This window comes from Ceratotherium simum, chromosome 5 (assembly GCF_057802395.1).
Source record: "Ceratotherium simum simum isolate JZ-2026a chromosome 5, ASM5780239v1, whole genome shotgun sequence".
Taxonomy (NCBI): Eukaryota; Metazoa; Chordata; class Mammalia; order Perissodactyla; family Rhinocerotidae; genus Ceratotherium; species Ceratotherium simum.
Window position 1 is genome coordinate 86,930,644 of NC_141904.1, and position 23,271 is coordinate 86,953,914.

Sequence of the window (23,271 nt, forward strand, 5' to 3'; positions counted from 1 at the left end):
GGGAGAGGGCAGTCTCTGAGCTGTCAAAGAGGCTGCCCAGCCAGGACTGCCCGGCAACAGCCCCTCTTACCTCATTTGGCTTCCTCGCCACTGAACTGGGAGTTCAGAACCGAAGCGCCTTGTCAAAGGAGTCCTCTTGTTTCTCTGGCTGTAAATGAATCCACTCATCACACTCTGCTCAGCCCCGCTTCCACAGAGCCTGTGATGTTGAACACAGCAAGCTCCTTCCAGGGCGGCTGCTGCTCGCTATGGGTCATGGGGCTCCCCCTCCCCCTTTTCTGACTCTTCACTGCATTGAATAGGATCGTCTCCCTGAGCTCCTTGTGAAGCTGTGTCTGAATTAGGTTGCTGTTGGCAGGACCAGAGAGGTGGTGGGCTGGTGTGTGATCTTTGTTCTCTCACCTGTCGCAGAATTCCGAGGTCCGCCTGGATGGGACCACCCCAAATCTGCAGGCCGTGCTGCCAGCATGATTGCTTCATACCCCGACAATGGCATACCCCACACCCTGGCAATTAATGCATTTCCTCTTTGGGAGTCCCAAGAGGCCTGGGTTCTAGGCCCAGTTCTTCTTGGTGACCCTGCACAAGTCTTCATCTCTGTGGGCCGCACTTCCTTCCATTGTAACATGAAGAAGCTGCACCCAGTGATCTTGAAGGAGAAATTCTGTCTTACTGTGTTCACGTGGCCAAAACACATGTGCAGCTATTGGATCCCTCTCGAGTAGAGAAAATGTTTGGAGGACACTTCCCTCACCTCATGGCTTCCACGGAACCCCAGGCTCAGCAGTGGATTCTGTTTTCACCGAGATTGCTGGGCAAAGCTCTCAGGTAGAAAGGGTGTATCTGCCCTTAGGATGCCAAAGAGCTCCGAGCCCTGATTGGTTTGCACTTGTCCACAACCATCCAGGATTCATTTCATCTGGGTTATCAGCATCTCCTGGATGTCTTCCCTCAATCGCTGATTCTCCCGTCAAACTTCCCTCAAAGCCTCTTTTCATATGAAGATACAAACTCATCACCTCGATAGCAAACCTTAATCACCGTGTGCCGGCACTGTTCCTTTAGGGATTTGTTGATCACTCAGAACCACTCTGTGAGGTAAGCATTTTTTTTAATATGGTAAAATGCAATTAACGTAAAATTTACCCATTTTAACGATTTTAAAGTGTACAGTTCAATGGCATTAAGTACGTTCACCGTGTTTTACAACTATCACCACTATCTAGTTCCAGGATTTTTTCATCTCCCCAAAAGGAAACCCCATACCTATTAATCAGTCACTCCTCATTTCTCCCACCCCTATAGTTCCTGGCAACTGCTAATCTGCTTTTTGCCTCTATGTATTCCAGATATATCATATAAATGGAATCATATAGTATATGGCCTTTTGTATCTGGCTTCTTTCACTTAGCATGTTTTCAAGTTTCATCCATGTTGTAGTATGCATCAAGACTTCATTCCTTTTTTTAAATTTGGGCTGAAATTCATATAACATAAAATCAATCCTTTTAATTTGTACAATTCAGTGACATTTAGTGCATTTACAATGTTGTGCAACCACCACCTCTATCAAGTTCCGAAGCCTTTTCATGATCACCCCAAGAAAAACCGTACATTCATTATGCAATCACTTCCTGTTTCCCTCTACCCTCAGCCCTGGCAACCACCAGTCTGCTTTCTGTCCCTATGGATTTGCCTATTCGGGACATCTCATGTAAGTGTCATCCCACAACATGTGGCCTTTTGTGTCTGGCTTCTTTCACTTAGCATAATTAGTTCTCAAGCTTCATACGTGTTGTAGCAGGTGTCAGTACTTCATTCCTTTTTGTGGCTGAATAATATTCTATTGTATGGATACGTATGCCACTTTTTTTTTTTATCCGTTCATTTGTTTGTGGACATTAGAGTTTCTACCAGTTGGCCATTGTGGATAATGCTGCTATGAACATTCTTGTAGAAGTTTTGGTTTGCACATCTGTTTTCAGTTCTTTTGGGTCTGTATACCTAGGAGTAGAATTACTGGGTCATACGGTAATTCTATGTTTAATTTTTGAGGAGCCTCCAAAATGTTTTCTGCGGTGGCCGCACCATTTTATATTCACACCAGCAATGTGTGAAGGTTCCAGTTTCTCCGCATCCTTGACTACACTTGATATTTTCCAATTTTTAATTCCAGCCATTTTAGTGGGTGTGAGGTAATATCTTGTTGTGGTTTTGACTTGCATTTCCCTAATAACTAATGATTTTGAGTATCTTCACATGCCTTCTTTGTATATCTTCTTTGTAGAAGTGTGTGTTCAAGTTTGCTCATTTATGATTGTCCTTTTCTTGTTGAGTTGTAAAAGTTCTTTATATATTGTGGATATATCAGATGTGTGACTTGCAAATATTTTTTTCTAGACAGTGGTGTGTCTTTTCACCCTCTTGGTAGCGTCCTTTGATGTACAAAAGTTTTTAATGTTGATGAAGTCCAATTTTTCTATTTTTTCTTTTGTTCCTTGTGCTTGGAGTTTCATAACTAAGAAACAATTGTTTACCCCTATGTTTCTTCTAAGAGTTTTGTAGTTATAGCTCTTACATTTAGGTCTTTGATCCATTTTGAGTTGATTTTTGCATATAGTGTGAGATAAGGGTCCAACTTAATTCTTTTGTATGTGACACCAATTGTCCCGGCACCGTTTGTTAGAGAGACTATTCTTTCCTCCATTGGACAGTCTTGGCACCCTTGTTGAAAATCAATTGACCATAGATGTCTGGGTTTAATTTTGGACTCACAGTTCTATTCCATTGATCTACCTGTCTATTATTGTGCTAGTACCACAAGTTTCAATTATTGTAGCTTTATTGTAGTAAGTGTTGAAATGACAAAGTGTGAGTCCTTCAACTATGTTCTTTTTTCAAGACTATTTTGGTTATTTGGGGTCCCTTGGAATTCCATATGAATTTTAGGATCAAGTTTTCCATTTCTTCAAAAAAGATCAATGGGATTTTGATAGGGATTGCACTGAAGCTGTAGGTCACTTTGGAGAGCATTACCATTAACAACATTAGGTCTTCCAATCCATGAATACCAACAACAGATTATCTGAGATGCTACATGAGCAACAATAATAAAAATACAATGAAGAAAGGGAAATGATGCCATTTACAATAGCATCAAAAAGGATAGAATACTTTGTAACAGAGGATGTGTAAGACTTGTACATTGAAAACTACAAAATATTATTGAAATAAATTAAAGAAGACTGAAGGGAATGGAAAGACATCCCATGTTTATGAGGGACAACTGATTTTTGTGTGTTGATCTTGTATCCTGCGGTTTTGCTTTATGTGTTTATAGGAATTTGTCCTTTTCCACTAGGTTATCTAACTTGTAGATGTACAATTGTTCATATAGTTCTCTAATGATCTTTTTCCATTTCTGTAAGGTCAGAAGTAACATCTCTGCTTTCATTTCTGATTTTAGGAATTTGAATCTTCCTTTTTTTGTCAGTCAGTCTAACTAAAAGGTTTGTCAATGTTGATCTTTTCAAAGAACCAACTTTCGGTTTTGTTGGTTGTCTCGATTGTCTTTCTATTCTCTATTTTGTTTTTTTATGCTCTGATCTTTACTATTTCCTTCCTTCTGCTAGCTTTAGCTTTAATTTGCTCTTCTTTTTATAATTCACTAAGGTAGAAGTTTGGGTTATTGATTTGAGATCTTTCTTTTAATATGGGTATTTATAGCTATAAATTTCTCTCTGAGTACTGCTTTCACTTTGTCCCATAGGTTTTGGTATGTTGGGTTTTTGTTTTCATTTATCTCAAAGTATTTTCTGATTTCCCTTATGATTTCTTCGTTAGCAATTGGTTGTTTTAAGAGTGTGCTGTTTAATTTCCACTTATTTGTGAATTGTCCAACTTTCCTCCTGCCAATGATTTCTAGTTTCTTTCTGTTTTCAAAAGATATTTTCTCTGTGGTTCCAATCTTTCAAAATTTATTAGACTTGTTTTGTGGCCTAAAATATTGTACATACCAGAGATTGATCCATGTGAACTTGAAAAGAATGTATATTCTGCTATTGTTGGGTGGGGTATTCTGTAGTTAGATCTAGTTGGTGTATAGTGTTGTTCATGTCCTCTGTTTCTTTATTGTTCTTTTGTTTAGTTATATCCTTTTTGAATGTGAGGTAGTGATGTCTCTGACTGTTATTGTAGAACTATTTCTTCCTTTAATTCTGTCAGTTTTTGATTTATATATTTTGGGGCTCTGTTGTTAGGTGTGTAGATGTCTATAATTGTTATATCTTCTTGAGGTATTGACTCTTTTGCCTCCTGTGAAAAAATTTTACTTAAAGTCTACTTTGTCTGATGTCAGTGTATCCACCTCTGCTCTCTTTTGGTTACTATTTGCATAGAATATCTTTTTCCCTCCTGTTACTTTCAACCTAATTGTATCCTTGGATCTAAAGTGACTCTCATGTAGACAGCATATAGTCAGATCATGTTTTGTTTGTTTGTTTGTTTTATTTTATTGTGGTTGTAATAGTTTATAACATTGTGACATTTCAGTTGTACATTATTATTTGTCAGTCATCATATATATTTGCCCCTTTACCTCTTATGCCCAACCCCAACCCCCTTCCCCTCTGGTAACCACTAATCTGTTCTCTTTGCCCATGAATTTGTTTATCTTCCACATATATGTGAAATCATATGGTGTTCATCTTTGTCTGTCTGGCTTATTTTGCTTAACATCATACCCTCAAGGTCCATCCATGTTGTTGTGAATGGGACAATTTTGTCATTTTTTATGGCTGAGTAGTATTCCGTTGTATATATATACCACATCTTCTTTATCCATTCATCGGTCACCGGACACTCGGGTTGCTTCCATGTCTGGGCTATTGTGAATAATGTTGCAGTGAACATAGGAGTGTGTAAGTCTCTTTGAATTGTTGATTTCCTGTTCTTTGGATAAATACCCAGTAGTGGGATAGCTGGGTGGTATGATACTTCTATTTTTAAGTTTTTGAGGAATCTCCATAGTGTTTTCCACAGTGGCTGCACCAGTTTGCATTCCCACAGTGTCCGTTTTCTCCACATCCTCCCCAACATTTGTTGTTTTTTGTCTTGGTAATTATAGGCATTATGACAGGTATAGGGTGATATCTCATTGTAGTTTTGATTTGCATTTCCCTGATGATCAGTGGTGTTAAACATCTTTTCATGTGCCTCTTGGCCATCCACATATCTTCTTTGGAAAAATGTCTGTTCATATCCTCTGCCCATTTTTTGATCGTGTTGTTTGTTTTTTTCTTGTTGAGTTGTATGAATTCTTTATATATTTTTGAGATTAATCCCTTGTCAGATATATGATTTGCAAATATTTTCTCCAAATTGCTGGGTTGTCTTTTCATTTTGATCCTGGTTTCCTTTGCCTTGCAGAAGCTCTTCAGGCTGATGAAGTCCCATTTGTTTATTTTTTCTTTGTTTCCCTTGCCCAAGTAGATATGGTATTTGAAAAGATCCTTCTAAGACTGATGTCAAAGAATGTACTGCCTGTATTTTCTTCTAGGAGTTTTATGGTTTCACATCTTACCTTCAAGTCTTTAATCCATTTTGAGTTAATTTTTGTGTATGGTGTAGGATAATGGTTCACTTTCATTCTTTTGCATGTGGCTGTCCAGTTTTCCAAACACCTTTATTGAAGACATTTTCCTTTCTCTATTGTATGTTCTTGGCTCCTTTGTTGAAGATTAACTGTCCATAGATGTGTGGTTTTATTTCTAGGCTTTCAATTCTGTTCCATTGATCTATGTGTCTGTTTTTGTGCCAGTACCGTGCTCTTTTGATTACTACAGCTTTGTAGTATATTTTGAATTCAGGGAGTGTGATACCTCCAACGTTGTTCTTTTTTCTCAGGATTGTTTTGGCTATATGCGATCTTTTGTTGTTCCATATGAATTTTGGGATTCTTTCTTCTATTTCTGTTAAGAGTATCATTGGGATTCTGATTGGGATTGCATTGAACCTGTAGATTGCTTTAGGTAGTATGGACATTTTAACTATGTTTATCCTTCCAATCCATGTGCCTGGAATATCTTTCCATTTCTTTATGTCATCACTGATTTCTTTCAATAATGTCTTAGAGGGCCGGCCCCATGGCTTAGCGGTTAAGTGCGTGCGCTCCGCTGCTGGCGGCCCGGGTTCGGATCCCGGGTGCGCACCGAGGCACCACTCCTCCAGCCATGCTGAGGCCGCGTCCCACATACAGCAACTAGAAGGATGTGCAGCTATGACAGACAACTATGTACTGGGGCTTTGGGGGAAAAATAAATAAATAAAATCTTAAAAAAAAAATAATAATGTCTTAGAGTTTTCATTTTATAGGTCTTTCACCTCCTTGGTTAAATTTATTCCTAGATATTTTATTCTTTTCGTTGTGGTTGTAAATGGATTGTATTCTTGAATTCTCTTTCTGTTAGTTCATTATTTGAGTGTAGAAATGCAACTGATTTTTGTAAGTTGATTTTGTACCCTCCAACTTTGCTGTAGTTGTTGATTCTTTCCAATAGCTTTCCAATGATTCTTTAGGGTTTTCTATATATAAAATCATGTTGTCTGCAAAGAGTGAGAGTTTCACTTCCTCCTTGCCAATTTGGATACCTTTTATTTCTTTTTCTTGCCTAATTGCTCTGGCCAAAACCTCTGGTACTATGTTGAATAAGAGTGGTGAGTGGGCATGCTTGTCTTGTTCCTGTTCTCAGAGGGATGGCTTTCAGCTTTTCCCCATTGAGTATGATGATGGCCATGGGTTTGTCATATATGGCTTTTATTATGTTGAGGTACTTTCCTTCTATACCCATTTTATTGAGAGTTTTTGTCGTAAATGGATATGGGATCTTGTCAAATCAAATGCTTTCTCTGCGTCTATTGACATGATCATGTGGTTTTTATTCCTCCTTTTGTTAATGTGGTGATCACATTGATTGATTTGCGGATGTTGAACCATCCCTCTGTCCCTGGTATAAATCCCACTTGATCATGATGTATGATCCTTTTGATGTATTGCTGTGTTCAGTTTGCCAATATTTTGTTAGGGATTTTTGCATCTACATTCATCAGCAATGTTGGACTGTAGTTTTCCTTCTTTGTGTGTATGGCTTTGGGATCATGGTGCTATTGGCCTTGTAAAATGTGTTAGGAAGTGTTCATCTTCCTCATTTTTTTTGAGTAGTTTGAGAAGGATAGGTACTAAATCTCCTTTGAATGTTTGCTAGAATTCTCCAAAGAAGCCATCTGGTCCTGGACTTTTATTTTTGGGGAGATTTTTGATTACTGTTTCAGTCTCTTTACTTGTGATTGGTCTATTCAGATTCTCTATTTCTTCTTGATTCAGTTTTGGGAGGTTGTATGAGTCTAAGAATTTATCCATTTCTTCTAGATTGTCCAATTTGTTGACATATAGTTTTTCATAGTATTCTCTTATAATCCTTTGTATTTCTGTGCTATCTGCTGTAATTTCTCCTCTTTCATTTCTAATTTTATTTATTTGAGCCTTCTCTCTTTTTTTCTTCATGAATCTGGCTAAGGGTTTGTCAATTTTGTTGATCTTCTCAAAGAACCAGCTCTTAGTTTCATTGATTCTTATTGCTTTTTTTTGGTTTCAATTTCATTTATTTATGCTCTAATTTTTATTATTTCTCTCCTTCTTCAGACTTTGGGCTTTGTTTGTTCTTTTCCTAGTTCTGTTAGGTGTAATTTAAGATTGCTTATTTGAGATTTTTCTGGTTTGTTAAGGTGGACCTGTATTGCTATGAATTTCCATCTTAGAACCACTTTTGCTGCATCCCATATGAGTTGGTGTGGTCTATTTTCATTTTTCGTTTGTCTCCAGATATTTTTTTATTTCTCCTTTAATTTAGTGAATGAGCCATTTGTTGTTCAATGGCGTGTTGTTTAGTCTCCACATGTTTGTCATTTTCCCAGCTTTTTTCTTGGAGTTGATTTCTTGTTTCATAGCATTATGGTTGGAAAACATGCTTGATATGATTTCAATCTTCTTAAATTCGTTGAGGCTTGCCTTGTTTCCCAACATATGGTGTATCTTTGAGAATGTTCCATGTGCACTTGAGAAGAATGTATTCTGCTGATTTTGGATGGAGTGTTCTATATATATCTAGTAAGTCCATCTGGTCTAGTTTTTCATTTAGTTCCATTATTTCATTGTTCACTTTCTGTCCAGTTGATTTATTCATTGATGAAAGTGGGGTGTTAAGGTCCCCTACTATTATTGTGTTGCTGTTAATGTCTCCTTTTAGGTCAATTAATAGTTGCTTTATGTACTTTGGTGCTCCTGTGTTAGGTGCATGTATATTTATAAGTGTTATGTCCTCTTAGTGGGGTATCCGTTTTATGATTATATACTGCCCCCCTTTCTCATTGCATTTTTTATCTTGAAATCTATTTTGTGTGATATAGGTATGGCAACACCTGCTTTCTTTTGTTTGCCATTAGTTTGGAGTATTGTCTTCCATCCCTTCACTCTAAGCCTGTGTTTGTCTTTAGAGCTGAGATGTGTTTCCTGGAGGCAGCATATTGTTGGGTCTTGTTTTTTAATCCTTCCAACCACTCTGTCTCTTTTGATTGTAGAATTCAATCCATTTACATTTAGAGTGATTATTGATAAGTGAGGGCTTAATGCTACCATTTTATCACTTGTTTTACTGTTGTTCTGTATTTCCCTTGTTTCTCGTCCCCTGTATTTCAGACTACCTGTTCAGTTTGGTGGGTCTCTGTGATGGTTTTATCAGTTTCCTCTTTATTTATCATTTGTGTCTTTGTTCTGATTTTTTGTTTAGTGGTTACTGTAAGGTTTGTGTAAAAGATCTTGTAGATGAGATAGTCCATTTTATGATAGCCTCTTATTCCTTTGGTCTAAGCAGGTTCTATCCCTTCCCTCTTCCCCATCTAAGTTGTTGTTGTCACAACTTATTCCATTTTGTGTTGTGAGTTTGTGGTTAAATGAAGTGATTTTATTTATTTTTCATGTTTTCCTTCTCTTTATCTTTAAAGTTATAATTAAGTGTTTGCTAATCTGTTCTGAAAGAGAGCTGCAATTTTCTGATTTTGTTTGCCTATTTATCTCCTTGCTCAATCATAAACCCTTTCTTTTTTTTTTTTTCAGGTATGAGGGCTTTCTTGAGCATTTCTTGTAGGGAGGTCTTATGGTGATGAACTCCCTCAGCTTTTGTTTATCTGGGAAAGTTTTTATTTCTCCATCATATCTGAAGGATATTTTTGCTGGGTAGAGTATTCTTGGCTAAAGGTTTTTGTCTTTCAGAATTTTGAATATATCATTCCACTCTCTCCTAGCCTGTAGGGTTTCTGCTGAGAAATCTGCTGAAAACCTCATAATGGTTCTTTTGTAGGTTATTTTCTTCTGCCTTGCTGCCCTTAATATTTTTTCTTTGTCATTGATTTTTGCCAGTTTTACTACTATATGCCTTGGAGAAGGTCTTTTTACATCTGTTAGCTTCTTTTAATTCCAGCTCCTGCCCCAGGTTTGGGAAGTTCTCAGCTATTATTTCCTTTTTTTTTTTTTTTTTTTTTTTTTTTTAAAGATTTTATTTATTCATTTTTCCCCCCAAAGCCCCAGCAGATAGTTGTATGTCATAGGTTCACATCCTTCTAGTTGCTGTACGTGGGACTCGGCCTCGCGCTGGACGGAGAAGTGGTGCCTTGGGGCGCGCCCGGGATCCAAACCCGGGCCGCCAGCATCAGAGCGTGCGCACTTAACCGCTAAGCCACGGAGCCGGCCCTCAGCTATTATTTCTTTGAACAAGCTCTCTGCTCCTTTCTCTCTCTGTTCTCCCTCTGCAATACCTATAATCCTTATGTTGCATTTCCTAGTTGTGTCGCATATTTCTTGGAGAACTTCTTCATTTCTTTTTAGTCTTATTTCTCTTTCCTCCTCTATCTGAAGCATTTCTATAGTTCTATCCTCTAAATTGATATTTCTGTTCTCCATAATATCAGCTCTGTTATTTAAGGACTCCAGATTTTTCTTTATCTCATTCATTATCTTTTTTTATCTCCAACATTTCTGATTGGTTTTTCTTTATAGTTTCAATCTCTTTTGTGAAGAATTCCCTTTGTTCATTAAGTTATTCCAGATTTCATTGAACTGTCTTTCTAAGTTCTGTTGTAACTCATTGAGTTTTTTTGTGATAGCTATTTTGAATTCTCTGTCATTTAAATTGTAAATTTCTGTGCCTTCAGGATTGATTTCTGGGTTTGTCTTTTTCCTTCTGGTCTGGAATATTAATATACCTCTTCACGCTATTTGATGGGGTGAATTTGTGACTTTGCATAGTGATAATATCTGGTTGCAGATTCCACCTGCCACCACTGGGGGAGGGGAGGAGCTGTGTCCAAGCCTGGGCCATTCCTTGGGACCACAGTGGTCCTGTGGGCTATCCCACTGAATGGGAAAGCAATCACACAGGGGCTCAGGGCTGCTGCTGCCTTCTCCCACAGTCCTACTGAGATGTGCTTCCCCATTCAGGGTTGTAATGGTACTGTGGGCATTTGAAGCACCAGGGAAATCATTGATTTGGGTATGCAGATCCGCTGTTGTCTCCTCCTAGGTCACACCAGCCGTTGTGCTTGATGGATGGGGTGTCCACACTGGGTCCGAGCCTGGGCCACTCCTTGGGGGCCATGGCAGCTCTGTGGGCTCTCCCACTGGACAGGAAAGTGATCACACAGGGGCTCAGGGCTACTGCTGCCTGCACCCACAGTCCTGCCAAGATGCGCTCCCCACTTCAGGGCCACAGCGTTACTATGGGTGTTCACAGCAGCTGGGAACTTATTCAGCTGGGTGTGCAGTACTGCCGCTATCTCCTCCTAGGTCACACCACCCATTGTGCTTGGTGGGTGGGGCCTCCCCACTGGGTCTGAGCCTGGGCCACTCCCTGGGGACCATGGTGGCACTGTGGGTTCTCCCATTGGACAGGAAAGCAATCACACAGGGGCTCAGAGCTGCTGTCACCTGTTCCTACAGTCATGCTGAGGCATGCTTCTACCCTCGAGGCCTCAGCAGTGCTATGAGTGCTCCAGCTGGGAGAGTGATTGCACGTGTGTCACAGGGCTGCTGGGGGGCCAGAGAGTGCTCACCTATCTCCATCACCTCCCTAGGGGTAGTCCATCCACCATCAGATGTATAGTTATGCAGTTCTCTCAGGCATCCTATTGTGGTGTGTGGGTATCCTCCATTGATCAATGAATGTCCATTTAGTTGTAGTTTGAAGGGGGAGAGATGAGAGGAACAGCTCACTCTGCCATGTTGCTGATGTCACTCTGTTTGTTTTTTGTGAAATCCGTCTGTCAGTCTCTGCCCTTTGATTGGAAAGTTTAATCCATTTGTATTTAAAGTGATTGCTGATATGGAAAGCTTTACTTCTGCCATTTTGCTATTTGTATTCTATGTGTCTATATCTTTTTTGTACCTCAATTTCTCCATTACTACTTTCTTTTGTGTTTAATTGATTTTTTGTAGCATGCCATTTTGATTCCCTTCTCATTCTCTTTTCTCCATATTTTTTAGTTATTTTCTTAGTGGCTACCTTGTATAGTGGGTTGAATAGTGTCTCCCCAAAATGTATATTCATCTGGAACCTCAGAATGTGACCATTTTTGGAAATAGTGTCTTTGCAGATATAATTATTAAGTTAAGATGTGGTCATATTGGATTAGGGTGGGCCCTAATCCAATGACTAGTGTCCTTATAAGAAAACTGAGACACACACAGAGGGAAGAAGGCTATGTGATGACTGAGGCAGAGACTATAATGATGCATATATAAACCAAGGCATGCCAAAGGTTTTTGGCAATGACCAGAAACTAGGAAGAGGCAAGGAAGGAGTCTTCCCTAGAGCCTCCAAGAGTATGGCCCTGTCAACACCTTGATTTCAGATTTGTAGCCTCCAGAACCACGAAAGAATAAATTTCTGCTGTTCAAGTCACCCAGTTTGTGGTACTTAGTTATGGCAGCCCCAAAAGACTGATACACTTGAGTATTACACTTGACAACAAACTAGTTTGAATTAATGCCAATTTAGCCTCAATAGTACACAAAACTCTACTCCTATATAGCGCCATTCCTCCTCCTTTATGTTGGTATTATCAGAAATAACATCTTTATATATACATTGTGTGCCATTAACATAGATATACAATTATTATTTTATGCATTTTTTTCAATTCATATAGGAAAAAAAGAGGAATTATAAACCAAAAATACAATAATAGTGGCTTTTATACTTATTTATATAGTTACCTTTACTGGTGTTCTTTTTTTAGTTTGTATAGCTTTGAATTGCTGTCTAGTGCCCTTTCATTTCAGCCTGAAGGACTCCCTTTATCATTTCTTGTAGAGCAGGTCTGCTAGTGGTGAACTTCCTCATCTTTTGTTTATGTGGAAAGTCTTAATTTCTCCATTTTTGAAGGATGGTTCTGCTCAATATAGAATTCTTGGTTAACAGCTTTTTTCTTTCAGCTCTTTACATATTTCATCCCAGTGTCCTCTGGTCTCCGTTGTTTCTGATGAGAAATTGGCCATTAATCTTATTAAGGATCCCTTGTACATGATGAATCTCTTTTCTCTTCCTGCTTTCAAGATTCTCTCTTTGTCTTTTGGCAGTTTGATAATAATGTGTCTCAGTGTGGCTTTCTTTGAATTTATCCTATTTGTAGTTTGTTGAGCTTCTTGAATGTGTAGATTCATGTCTTTCATAAAATTTGGGGAGTTTTCAGCCATTATTTCTTCAAATATTCTTTCTGCTCCCTTCTCTCTGTTCTCTCCTTCTGGGACTCTTCTTATACATATGTTGGTTTGCTTGATGGTCTCTCACAGGTCTCTTAGGCTCTGTTCATTTCTCTTCATTCTTTTTTCTTTCTGCTCCTCAGACTGGATAATTTCAATTGCTCTATCTTCAAGCTCACTGATTCTTTCTTCTACTGCTCTAATCTGATGCTAAACCCATCTAGTGAATTTTTCATTTCATTTATTATACTATTCAGTTCCAGAATTTCTATTTAGTTACTTTTTACAAATTCTATCTGTTAATTTCTTTTTAATCAGTTGGTAGGAAATAATTAAGCGTGTACACCCCAGTGCCACCACTGAAATTCTTCTGTCTGGGGTACTTCTGAAACTCCTGCACACAGGATGGTAGCTGCCCATACCATGTCCCTCTTAGTCAAGACGAATGCTTTTTGGGGCTTCCTTAGGAGGCAATGAGCAAGGATACATTGCCTGCTTTCCTAGATTAGTCAAAAGGGGAGGCAGCCTGACAGAATTAGAAATATCACTGGCCTCAGAGTTCAGATCCTGGCTCTGCCACTTCCCTGTGAGGAATATCATTTCTCTGCACCTTGTATTCCTCATCTGTAGGGTGACCAACTTATCCTGGTTTGCCTGAGACTTTCCTGGTTTTGGCATTGAAAGTCCTGCATCCCAGGAAACCTCAGATGCAGGGAAACCCTACTCATCTATGAGATGGAGATAATATTAATACTAAAGGATGGTTGTGAGGAACAGAAAGAAGATACAGGAAAGCACCCAGGGCATGGTTGGGTTCTATAGTCATTTAATTGTTACTTATGCAAAGTGCAGGGAGGGTCTTTGAAGACTGGGAATGATGCACCAAATAGCTAACACTTCGACATATAGACTTGCTTTCCATAGGGCACCTGAAAGCAGAACCTGGAGAATTTTCTGTTAGTTCTACTTGACCATTTCTGCCAGCTATCCCTCCGGAAAGATCACCATGTGTCAGATCCCTACATGCTGCAAAGGGAGAACCATCACCTACCTCTTTGATGACACACCCAACTTCTCCTTCCTGGCTCTGTTCAATGCTGAAAGCCAGGGCTAGGTTAACTACAACGTGAAGGACTGGTGAGTGGGTTGGGGGAATCTTTCCCCTGTGGAAGTATCTCTGGGGGTAACAAAGGGGGGCACTGAAGTGACAGTCTCTGGGAAAAGGAGAGGCCAACAGTGTCCAGAGGTCTAGGAAGGCAGTGAGGCAGGGGTGAGGCCAGGCCTGCAGGGATGTGGGTACTTTGAGGCCTGGCCCTCACTTCCTGGATCCATGTCATAGGCAATGAGAGGGGCAACTCCCCAAGTCCTGCTCCCAGAGCACTAAGATCTTAATTGTTGGCTGGACTCATGGAAGAATTCTTTGGTGGAGAAAAGTGTTTTATACCAGGAGAGAGTGAAGGAGAGGCCTTGGGCACCACTTCCGTGGGGTCTTTTAAGAGAAGCCCTTATTCTTGTCAACAAAAAGTTGATTTTTGTCTGGCCTTTCATAAGGTAATGTTCTCGGAAGGAATGACTTACTCGCATGTTACAGATGTTCTAGTTCCCATTTTTGTGCCTGAGATCTTATATGCTCAGGCTCCTGGGCACCAGGGCACACGATCCATTTCTTCCCCTGTTGGGTTTGGCCTGAGCCTCTGTCATCTCCCTCAGACCCGCCCTTCCTGACAGACTCCCTAGTAGTGTCACCAGGTGAAGGGGCCTCAGGCTATATTAGATGGAGGAAGTGAGGCTGCCTGCAGGACTTCATGGTTCCTCCAGCCTGGGACTGAGTCTCAAGGCCCTGCCTGCCTGTGGCCTGAGGTGAGGTGGGCTGCCTTCAGGGGCCTGGTGGCAGATCCTCACCTCTGTCTCTCTCCCAGCTGCCCATTTGTCTTGGTCTTGGATGCAGAAGGTGGGACCACCTACGACTACAAGGGCTGTGTAGTCCACAAGTGGAGCTAGACCTCCAAGACAGAGACTTTGCTCTCCCTGGAATATAAGGTATGGGTGGGCAGCACAGGTGGGGTGGCCTCAGCAGCCTTTCCCAGGCTGCCCAGCATTAAGAGCTGGAGAGCTGCCTGTGAGACAGGAGCCCTCCCCCCCGAGGAACTTGTGTTCTCACTTGGATGTTCCCAAGTTGGTGGGTGGTGGTGGTCCAGGGTTGACTGAAGTGAACTGTTCACCAGCCTACAGCAACTGTTGGCTGCTGTACTGACCTTTCTTGGTGATAGCCTTCCTATTTTATTATTATTATTACATTTTGATAGTTAAAATGTCCTTTCTTTTAGAAAGTAACTGTTATAGTAGTTGATAGTTTTATTTTTAACGTCTTTATGTGGCAATAAGAAAATTCTATGTTGGTCTGCCCAGTTTTTGTTTTTATAACTTTAATTATCTGTTAAATAAAAAAATCTGGGAGTCAAAGGTGGCTGATAGACACAAACCCTTTTCTCATTCATTTGGTTTTTCAGACAGCCATTCATCAAAGACTTATTAAATATTAAATCAATGTTGAATTACTAATATTAAATAGTAACTTAATACATTTAATTTACTAATAAAGTAATTAGGTGTGCTTGTCACTTTATCTAAGGCAGAGTTTCTCATCCTTGGCAATACTGACATTTGGAGATGGGTAATTCTTTGTTATAACTTTGCATTGTAGGATATTTAGCAGCATCCCACTAGATGCCAGTAGTACCCCCTCCCCCAGTTGTGACAACAAAAATATCTGCAGACATTGCCAAATGTCCTCTGGGGGCAAAATTGCCCCTGATTGAGAATCACCAATCTAGGGGATAGAAAGATAAGAAAGGCCCCTCAAGGGACTCAAAAGTCCCAGGGAGTAATAAGAATGTAGGGTAGAGAAAGATAAGGCCATGAAAGAGGTACAAGCTCATAGGGTTGGGGTTCAGAGAAAGATCACAGAACATAGAATCCACTTAAGGTGGCCTGAGATTAAGAGCCCCAAGCTAACGTCATGGACAGAAGCACTCTTGGAGTGCATGGTGGGGCTCAGGCACCCTACCCCTAGCCTCATGTCTCCTGCCCTTCTTGTTCATCCTCTACATTGGCCACTGGATTATCATTCTTATATCCCAGTTTCTATAGATCACACTTCTGCTCAGAACCATTCAATCCCTTAAACATGTCTTACCTTTCCTATCTCCTTGGCCTGAAATACGTCCCCTCCTCTCGCTGCCAATCCACATTTTCCCTCCTTCATAGCCCTGCTCAGATTTCCCCTCCTTCGTGGAACCCCAGCCCACATCCATTTCTCTCTTCTCACAGAGCCCACAGTCTGGGTTAGTTATTTGACAATTAGTCATGCAATGCAGAGATTCTCAGCTCTGGTCACATATCAGAATCACCTATGGGACTTTAAAAAAGTGCAGATCCTCAGGCTCAGCCCCAGAGAGATTCTGACTCAGTTGGTCTGTTATGAGTTTGAGCTTTCTGTAGTTTTCACAAAGATTTCTGATTCTTGGCTAGGTCCAAGACGCCCAATCAATCTAGGGGTGTGTTGAGTTGTCTTAATATAAAACTTTTTGTAGCTGTATGAAAAGTTTACAATCCAAGAATATTATGAATCGGTTGCAGGCAGGCATGATATGTTATGTGTCAGTGTGGCCAAGTGGACAAAGAACTGGGATGAGAGTCTGAGGAGCCAAGTACTTGTGCAAGCTTTGCTAGACTCTGGCGGTGCAGCTTTGTGAAAATGACTTTGAGTCTCATCAATGCAAGGTGGGTCACCAGACCTGCCCTCCTGCCTCCTGCTGCTTTGTGAAAACTAAATGAAATAATAGTGGTGAAGGTGCTTTGACATCACTCAAGTGTTTTAGTTCATTGTTCTGTTGCCTGGAGCTGCATACGTAAATGCACAGCAGGGGCTGGTGCAGCCAGGAGTGGCCTGGAAGACAAGGTGACCCTTGAGTTGGAACATCAGTGTGTGTGCATGTGATTCAGAGGTAGAGGGAGTAGCATCTCTAAAGGCTTGGAGTTGAGACTCAGTGTGTCTTCTTTACAAGTTCACAAGTGCTTCTTGTGAAGGAAGGGGAGCAGGAGGTGTACGTGTTCTGGGGAGGGGGTGAGAGGTGTTGGGTGTCAGGCTGAGGCGTTTGCATGTTGTCTTGGAGGCTGCAGTGGCCAGTTTGTTTTTACCCAGATATTTACCATTTCCAGTGTTTTTCCTTCCTCTCTGAAAATCAAAATTTCCCTCTGTATCATTTCTCTTCAGCCTGAAGAACTTCCTTTAGCATTTCTTGAAGTGCAGATCTGCTGGCAGCAAATTCTCTTGTTTCTTCCGTGTGAAAAATGTCTTTATGAAAGGATGCTTTTGCTGGATGTGGAATTCTGAGTTGACTGCTTTTCTGGGTTTTTTTTCTTCCAACATTTTAAAGATGTTGTTCCACTGTGTCTGTCTTCCATGGTGTATGATGAGGAGTCTGTAGTTATTCAAACCATTGTTTGTTTTCTTTAGCTGCTTTCAAGATTTTCTCTTTTCCTTGGTTTTCTAAGTTTGACTATGATGTGTCTGGGTGTGGTAGTCTTCATATTTATTCTGTTAGGGGTTTCCTGAGCTTCTTGAATCTTTAAATTCATGCCTTTTACCAAATTTGATAAGTCTTCTGCCATTATTTTAGAGATAAAAAAGTGCTCCAATTTCTGTCCTTTTCTCCTGAGACTCCAATTACATGCATTTAAAGGCTTTTAGTATTACCCCAAAGGTCCCTGAGGCTCTGTTCTTTTTTTTGTGTTCAAATGTTTTCTCTTCTCAGATAGGATAATTTCTGTGGATCTGTCTCCAAGTTCACTGACGTCATTCTGTCATCTCCATTCTGGTATTATGCTAATTCTGTGAAATTTTTTTATTTCAAATATATATTTTTAGTTCTAGAATTTCCATTTAGTTCTTTTTATATTTTCTGTTTCTCTGCTGAGGTTTCCTATTTTTTCATTCATTACAAGTATATTTTCCTTTGCCTCATCAAGTATGGTTAAATTAGCTGCTTTAAATTCCTTGTCTGATAATTTCAACATCTGGAACGTATCAGACGGGAATGGATATCTGTTGCCTTGAGAACGGCTCACACGTCACTGGTTCTTCACGTGTTGAGTAATTTTAGATTGCTGACAATGTGACTGTTATGTTGTGGAGTCTCTGAATTCTGATGTATTACTCTGAAGAGTGTTGATAGTTATGTTTTAACAGGCAATGAACTTGATTAGATTCACACCACAAACTTTGTCTCACCTGCAGTGGGCAGCAGCTCAAATCTCACTTCCATTTTTTTGTTTTCCCAGCTGTAAGCTGTCTTGAATTTGCCCTGCTCATGCATGGTTCAAGGATCAGGCAGAGATGTGGACAGTTTATACATAGAATTTGGAGCTCTATTTCTCTGGCTCTGTCCCTTCTGGAATTCTCTCCTTACTTTTCTGTAATTAGAGTTGCCCTAGGTTGTGTCCTTCAGTTCTTTGAGCTAGAAAGGTGGTGGTATTTTGCCCATGGCTATGGCCTGCATTCAGGCTAAAGCTGTAAAATGGAAACTCTTCCCATGCTGGTCCTGTCTTTTAAGTTTTGACTTTTCAAAATCTGCCTGCTTTGGTTTACTCTTCAGAGCCTTTGGGTTTTTTTTTTTTTTCAAGTTCTGTGGGAGGGTCAGCCTGTTAGGAGCTGACTCAGCTATGTTGGAAGCATAACTAGCTGGTTAGTTTTTAAGCTGGGGGCTGGCGTGCTTGGTCCAGCATTTGTGTGGAAGGTCAACTAGAGAGGGAAAGATCAGTGGATGGGCTAGTAGAAAGAATAGCTAGGGAGTTACTAGCCAGACCTCACATGATGAAGGGTGGTAACAATATTTTTTAAAGGAGCCTTTTCAGTAAAAGAATTCGATGGCATTCAGGCATGGGCTATAGCAGATAAATGAGAGGAGAAGGGAATTATAAATGACTCCTCAATGGAATGTGTGTCTGAATAGACATAGAGAAGTTTCTGAGAGGGTCGGAGATCAATGTGGTTTTACACATGCTGATTGGGCACAGTGGCCATATCTCTCTGGGCTGTTGTGACATAATCCTCACCTAGGATGAGAGATTGAGATGATGGATATATGTGACTGGGCTGGCTCATGAGCTCCCAAGAAGATGAGCAGTGACTGACTTTGTAGAGCACTGTTATTTTGGGCAGTGGGGAGGGGAAGAGAAACCACCCAGGGAGCAGGGATAATAAAAATAGCTGCACCATGCTAAGCCCTTGGCATGATTTATCCCATGAAATCTGCTCAACACCCTAGGAGAAGGATTCTATTCCTGTCCCCAGGCTCAGAGAAGCTAATTAACTTGCCTAAAATTGCCCAACTGATAAGTGGCAACACTGGGATTTGAACCCTGTCCAACTGCAGGACTTGAGCTCCCAACCTCTATACTACCCTCTCTAGAAGGAGAACTGGAGAGGGTAGGGTTTCTCTTAAGTGAGAGTGATCTACAAGTTGTGAAGATGTCAAAAAACTTGGCAAGAAGACAGTTATGGATCAGATGTTTTCAGGGTGCTGGAGGGGACAAGCTTCCAGACTGTAGAATGTAAGGAAGGGGCTCAGTGGTGAGGAAGCTGAGTGTTGATCTTTGGGCCAGCAAGTGGGGTAGTAGAAAGAAATGGAGAGAGCAGAATGGAGAGTGTCTTCTTAGTTCAGAGGAGTCCCGGGGTGCGTGTATGGCCAGGGATTTTGAAGACAGAAGGAAGAATGCCACGCAGCAGTGTAGGGCTGTAGACTCCTAGGCCCTTGAGTAGGGCCACTGTGCATAAATAACTCTCTACACACATGAACCACCCAGGGGCCTTATGTGTGAGTTGCTCTGCCACGTCCTGACAATATCTGCTCATGTTTGGTATGGGCCTTTATGGCTTCAAAGCCACTTCCATAGTATTGATCTCATTTGACCCTAATACTAGCCTTTCAACTATTTCATATTGAAGAACTTGAGCTTCAGAGAGTCTCAATGGCTTGCTAACAGGAGAAAGAACTGGGACTTACCCCTAGACCACACAGTTCTCAGTACAGAATGAGTTGCTACAAGGGCATCTCGCCATCTCCATGTTCCTATCTGGGGCTGCTACATAGGAAATCCCCACCCTTTTGAAGTGGTAACAAAAGGTGGCTCCTTTGGGCCCTCCTCAGAGGAAGAGTAGTGAAAGAGTAGTGACGATTTGGTGACTGTATGGGAGGAGACTGAACATGTGTGGCTTGGCCCCTGCTGCGTTCCCTTTTGCCATCTGCCCACCCATCTGCAGAGGGGTGTGTTCTGGAACCCCCTGCCATGTGGTCAGCTTCCCAAGGCAGTTCTGTGGCCTGTAGAGCAAGGCTCATAGTCAGACCTGGTGCCTGGGTGGACACATCATCTGATTCAGGGATAGTGTTGGCTTATGATCCAGGTTGCCTCTCCGTCCAGCTCTCCCAGAACTGAAGCTGATTCACCCGCCAGACTCCTGGATCTCTTTCACAGTTGGTTCCTAGCTTGGGTTGGAAAGGGATGGGGCAGGGGTAAGAAGGCATCAGTTACTTTTTTCTGCTAATCCCCCAAAGAGAGACTGGAATTCTTCTGTTTTCTCCATGAAAGCTAAATTCCAACATAAGAAGTGGAAAGCCAAGCCCCGAACCCAGAAAGGTTTTGTTCTTTGTGGTGGATCAGGAAGGGGTGGGTGAGACAATAGAAACAGGCGTCCGCTGATTACTGGTTTCTTCACCTGCAGGTGAATGAGCAAATGAAGCTAACGGTGCTGGGGCAGGATTCCATCATGGTTACCTTCACCTCCACGAAGGAAAGAGTTATACTAAGTGTGTCCGCCAACAACTGTCCCCACAGGATACCACATTATAAAAAGGTACAGCAGAGCAGATCAGGCACCCATGCCTGACCCCTGGGCATCTCAATGTGGGTTTCCACTCCACATCTCAATGCCTTTGCTCCTCTTACCTTCCCACCTCATGCAAGGCCCTGCCTCTTTCTCTGCCTAATGGATTCCTACTCATCATTCACTGTCTGACCTTAGCACCACCTTCTCTGTGAAACTTCTATCCATGAGTAGTCTTTCAGTTGTGCCAGAATCCAATGCAGACTGGCTTAAGCATGAAAAGAGTCTGTATTGGCTCAGTACACTGAAAAGTCTGTCAATAGGCAGCTTCCGGCATGACTGGATCCAGGCCCTCAAATGATTCCATCACATCTTCCCATCTCTTGGCTCTGCTTTGCTCTTTGTTGACTTTATTCTCGGGGAGTTTCTCTCCTTAGGCTGACAAGATGGTCATGAGCATCTCTGAGCACATTATTCTACCAGCTTTGGTTTCCCCAGGAGAAAGAGGGCTTCTCTTTCCTGAGTGTTACAGTAGAAGTGCCAACACCAACATCATTGACTCTGTTGGCTGCACCTGCTTGAAATGTTTCCTGTAGCTAGGAGAGTGTGTTGCTCTCACTGGTGAGGCTGAGTGTCATGTCCTTCCTGGAAGCGAGCAGGTACAATCAGCCCCAGGTGTACCAGCTGGGCAAAGGATGAGGCAGGAGTGTTTTCCCAAAGGAAAATCATAGTGCTGTCACCAGAAGAGGGAGAGATGATACTGGACAGAATAACTACCAATGGGTGTTGACGACCCTCCCACCACCCCCTTTCCCATCCTGGGTAGAGGCCACCTCTCCCTCTGCTCGGTGCTCCCAGCCATGACTCACCTCTGTTCTAGCACTAATTTACTTACAAGCCAGTCTTCTCCACCAAATTGGGAATTCCCTGTGATTCCTACTGATGTCTGTTGCCCCAGGCACACCACAAAGACTGCTTCTAATTAAGTCCTTACTAAATATTTGTTGGGCAGGTGAGAAAACTGTGGGGACTGGGAACTCAATTCTTCCGTTCACTGGATCCTACTGTATGCCTGGTCTCGACTCAGCATCATGGAGAGAGATGGAGAGGATGAAGGGGACACAGTCCCTGATCTTTGAGGAGTTTATAGTCTAGAAGAGAGCAGTTAACATACACCATGAAACTGGGGTGACCAAGGCCTCATGGATGGAGTAGGCCACTTGCACTGCACACAGGGTGCTTGGCTGGGATTGGCTCACTCTAGAAGGCTCCATGAAGTAGGAGCAGGGGGACCACACCTCCTAGTTTGCCCAGGGCCAGTTCTGGTGTATAGCTGTCAGCCTGGAGGAATTGTTAACAGCATCCCTTTTTGCTCTCAAAAGTGTCCCGGTTTTGATGATCAATTATATGGTCGTCCTGAGCAAGAGGCTCTCGTGCCGAGGGAGCATTTGCCGCCACATGCCACAGGTTCACAGACTCACAGAGCTCCCCTAAGGAGCAGTCAGCCCAACGTCCTCACTTTACAGAGGGACACGGGCGACAGGCATTTGTTAGGGATCCGAGTTATCTGAACAAGACCCAGAGAACACCTTTGTTTCTCCTGGAGGAAAGCATTGCACCTGTTTTTTCCACCACATTTTCATTTCAGCAGCATTTCAACTTCATTAATTCATTAACTAATTCAATAAACATGTATTAGCACCTGCAGTGTGCCAAGATGGCTGCTGGGGATGTAGAAATGAAAGAAGTCTCTCCCTGTAGTCTCTGAAGTACTCTCAGTCTCGTGGAAGGGGCAAAAGCATCAGCACCAGTTGTAATCCAGCTAGATTGGTGTGGTGCACCAGAGAGGGCACTGTGGGGGCTGCTGGGCTGCAGGGACAGAGAGTGTTTGTGAAAGGGGTCTCTTAGGAGCACCCAGGACACCCAGATGCCTGTGACGTCAGCCTGCACTCACTCATTACTTCAAAGAGCAAAATCATCCCAGGATTTTGAGCCCATCTGGGCTGAGCTGAATGATCACACTTCTTGATGAGTCCATCCTGTCCATTTGGTTCCATACTCTTGCTCTATAAGCCATTGTTAAGTGACTAAGTATGTAGGAGGTCACATGTCTATGTGTCTTAAAAACCTTTTTCAGACTGTGTAAAAAAATGTGTTTACTTTTCTTATCAAAGGCAATCAATATTAGAAAATTATTTGTTCCCATAAAATTGCAGTAATGCTGTATTTTCTTGGCAGCCTCTAATCTGTCATCGCTGAAGTTTGGAACACAGCTAAGAATCAGGACATAAGCAATTAAAGACCCTCGTGAACAGCCAAGAGAAACTGCTCTGAGTCCCTGTACCAAACCTGCCCTCTAGGCCTAGGAAAGCCCCTCAGTAATTCAAGTTTTATTTTTTCTTACCTAAACGCAACCTTAGCAAGCTAGAGCTAGAAGCGCAGAGCTGTGCTGTCCAGTGTGGTAGCCACAAGTCGCAAATGGCCATTGAGCACTTGTATTGTGACAAGTCGGAATGGAGAGGGCAGAAAGTGAAAATACATACTGCAGTTCAAAGACTCAGTAGAAAAGAGGATGTAA

The 23,271-nt window shown here is 41.7% G+C and overlaps 1 protein-coding gene across 1 annotated transcript in view; it reads left to right on the forward strand.

The window, feature by feature from the left end:
* Positions 1 to 23,271, forward strand: part of FAM194C (family with sequence similarity 149 member C) — a 78,527-nt gene that overhangs the window by 23,739 nt on the left and 31,517 nt on the right. Inside the window, 3 exon segments of the mRNA XM_087431556.1 lie at positions 13,793 to 13,945; positions 14,728 to 14,848; positions 20,592 to 20,742. Of these exon segments, the coding sequence (XP_087287682.1) occupies positions 13,793 to 13,945; positions 14,728 to 14,848; positions 20,592 to 20,742 (425 nt within the window).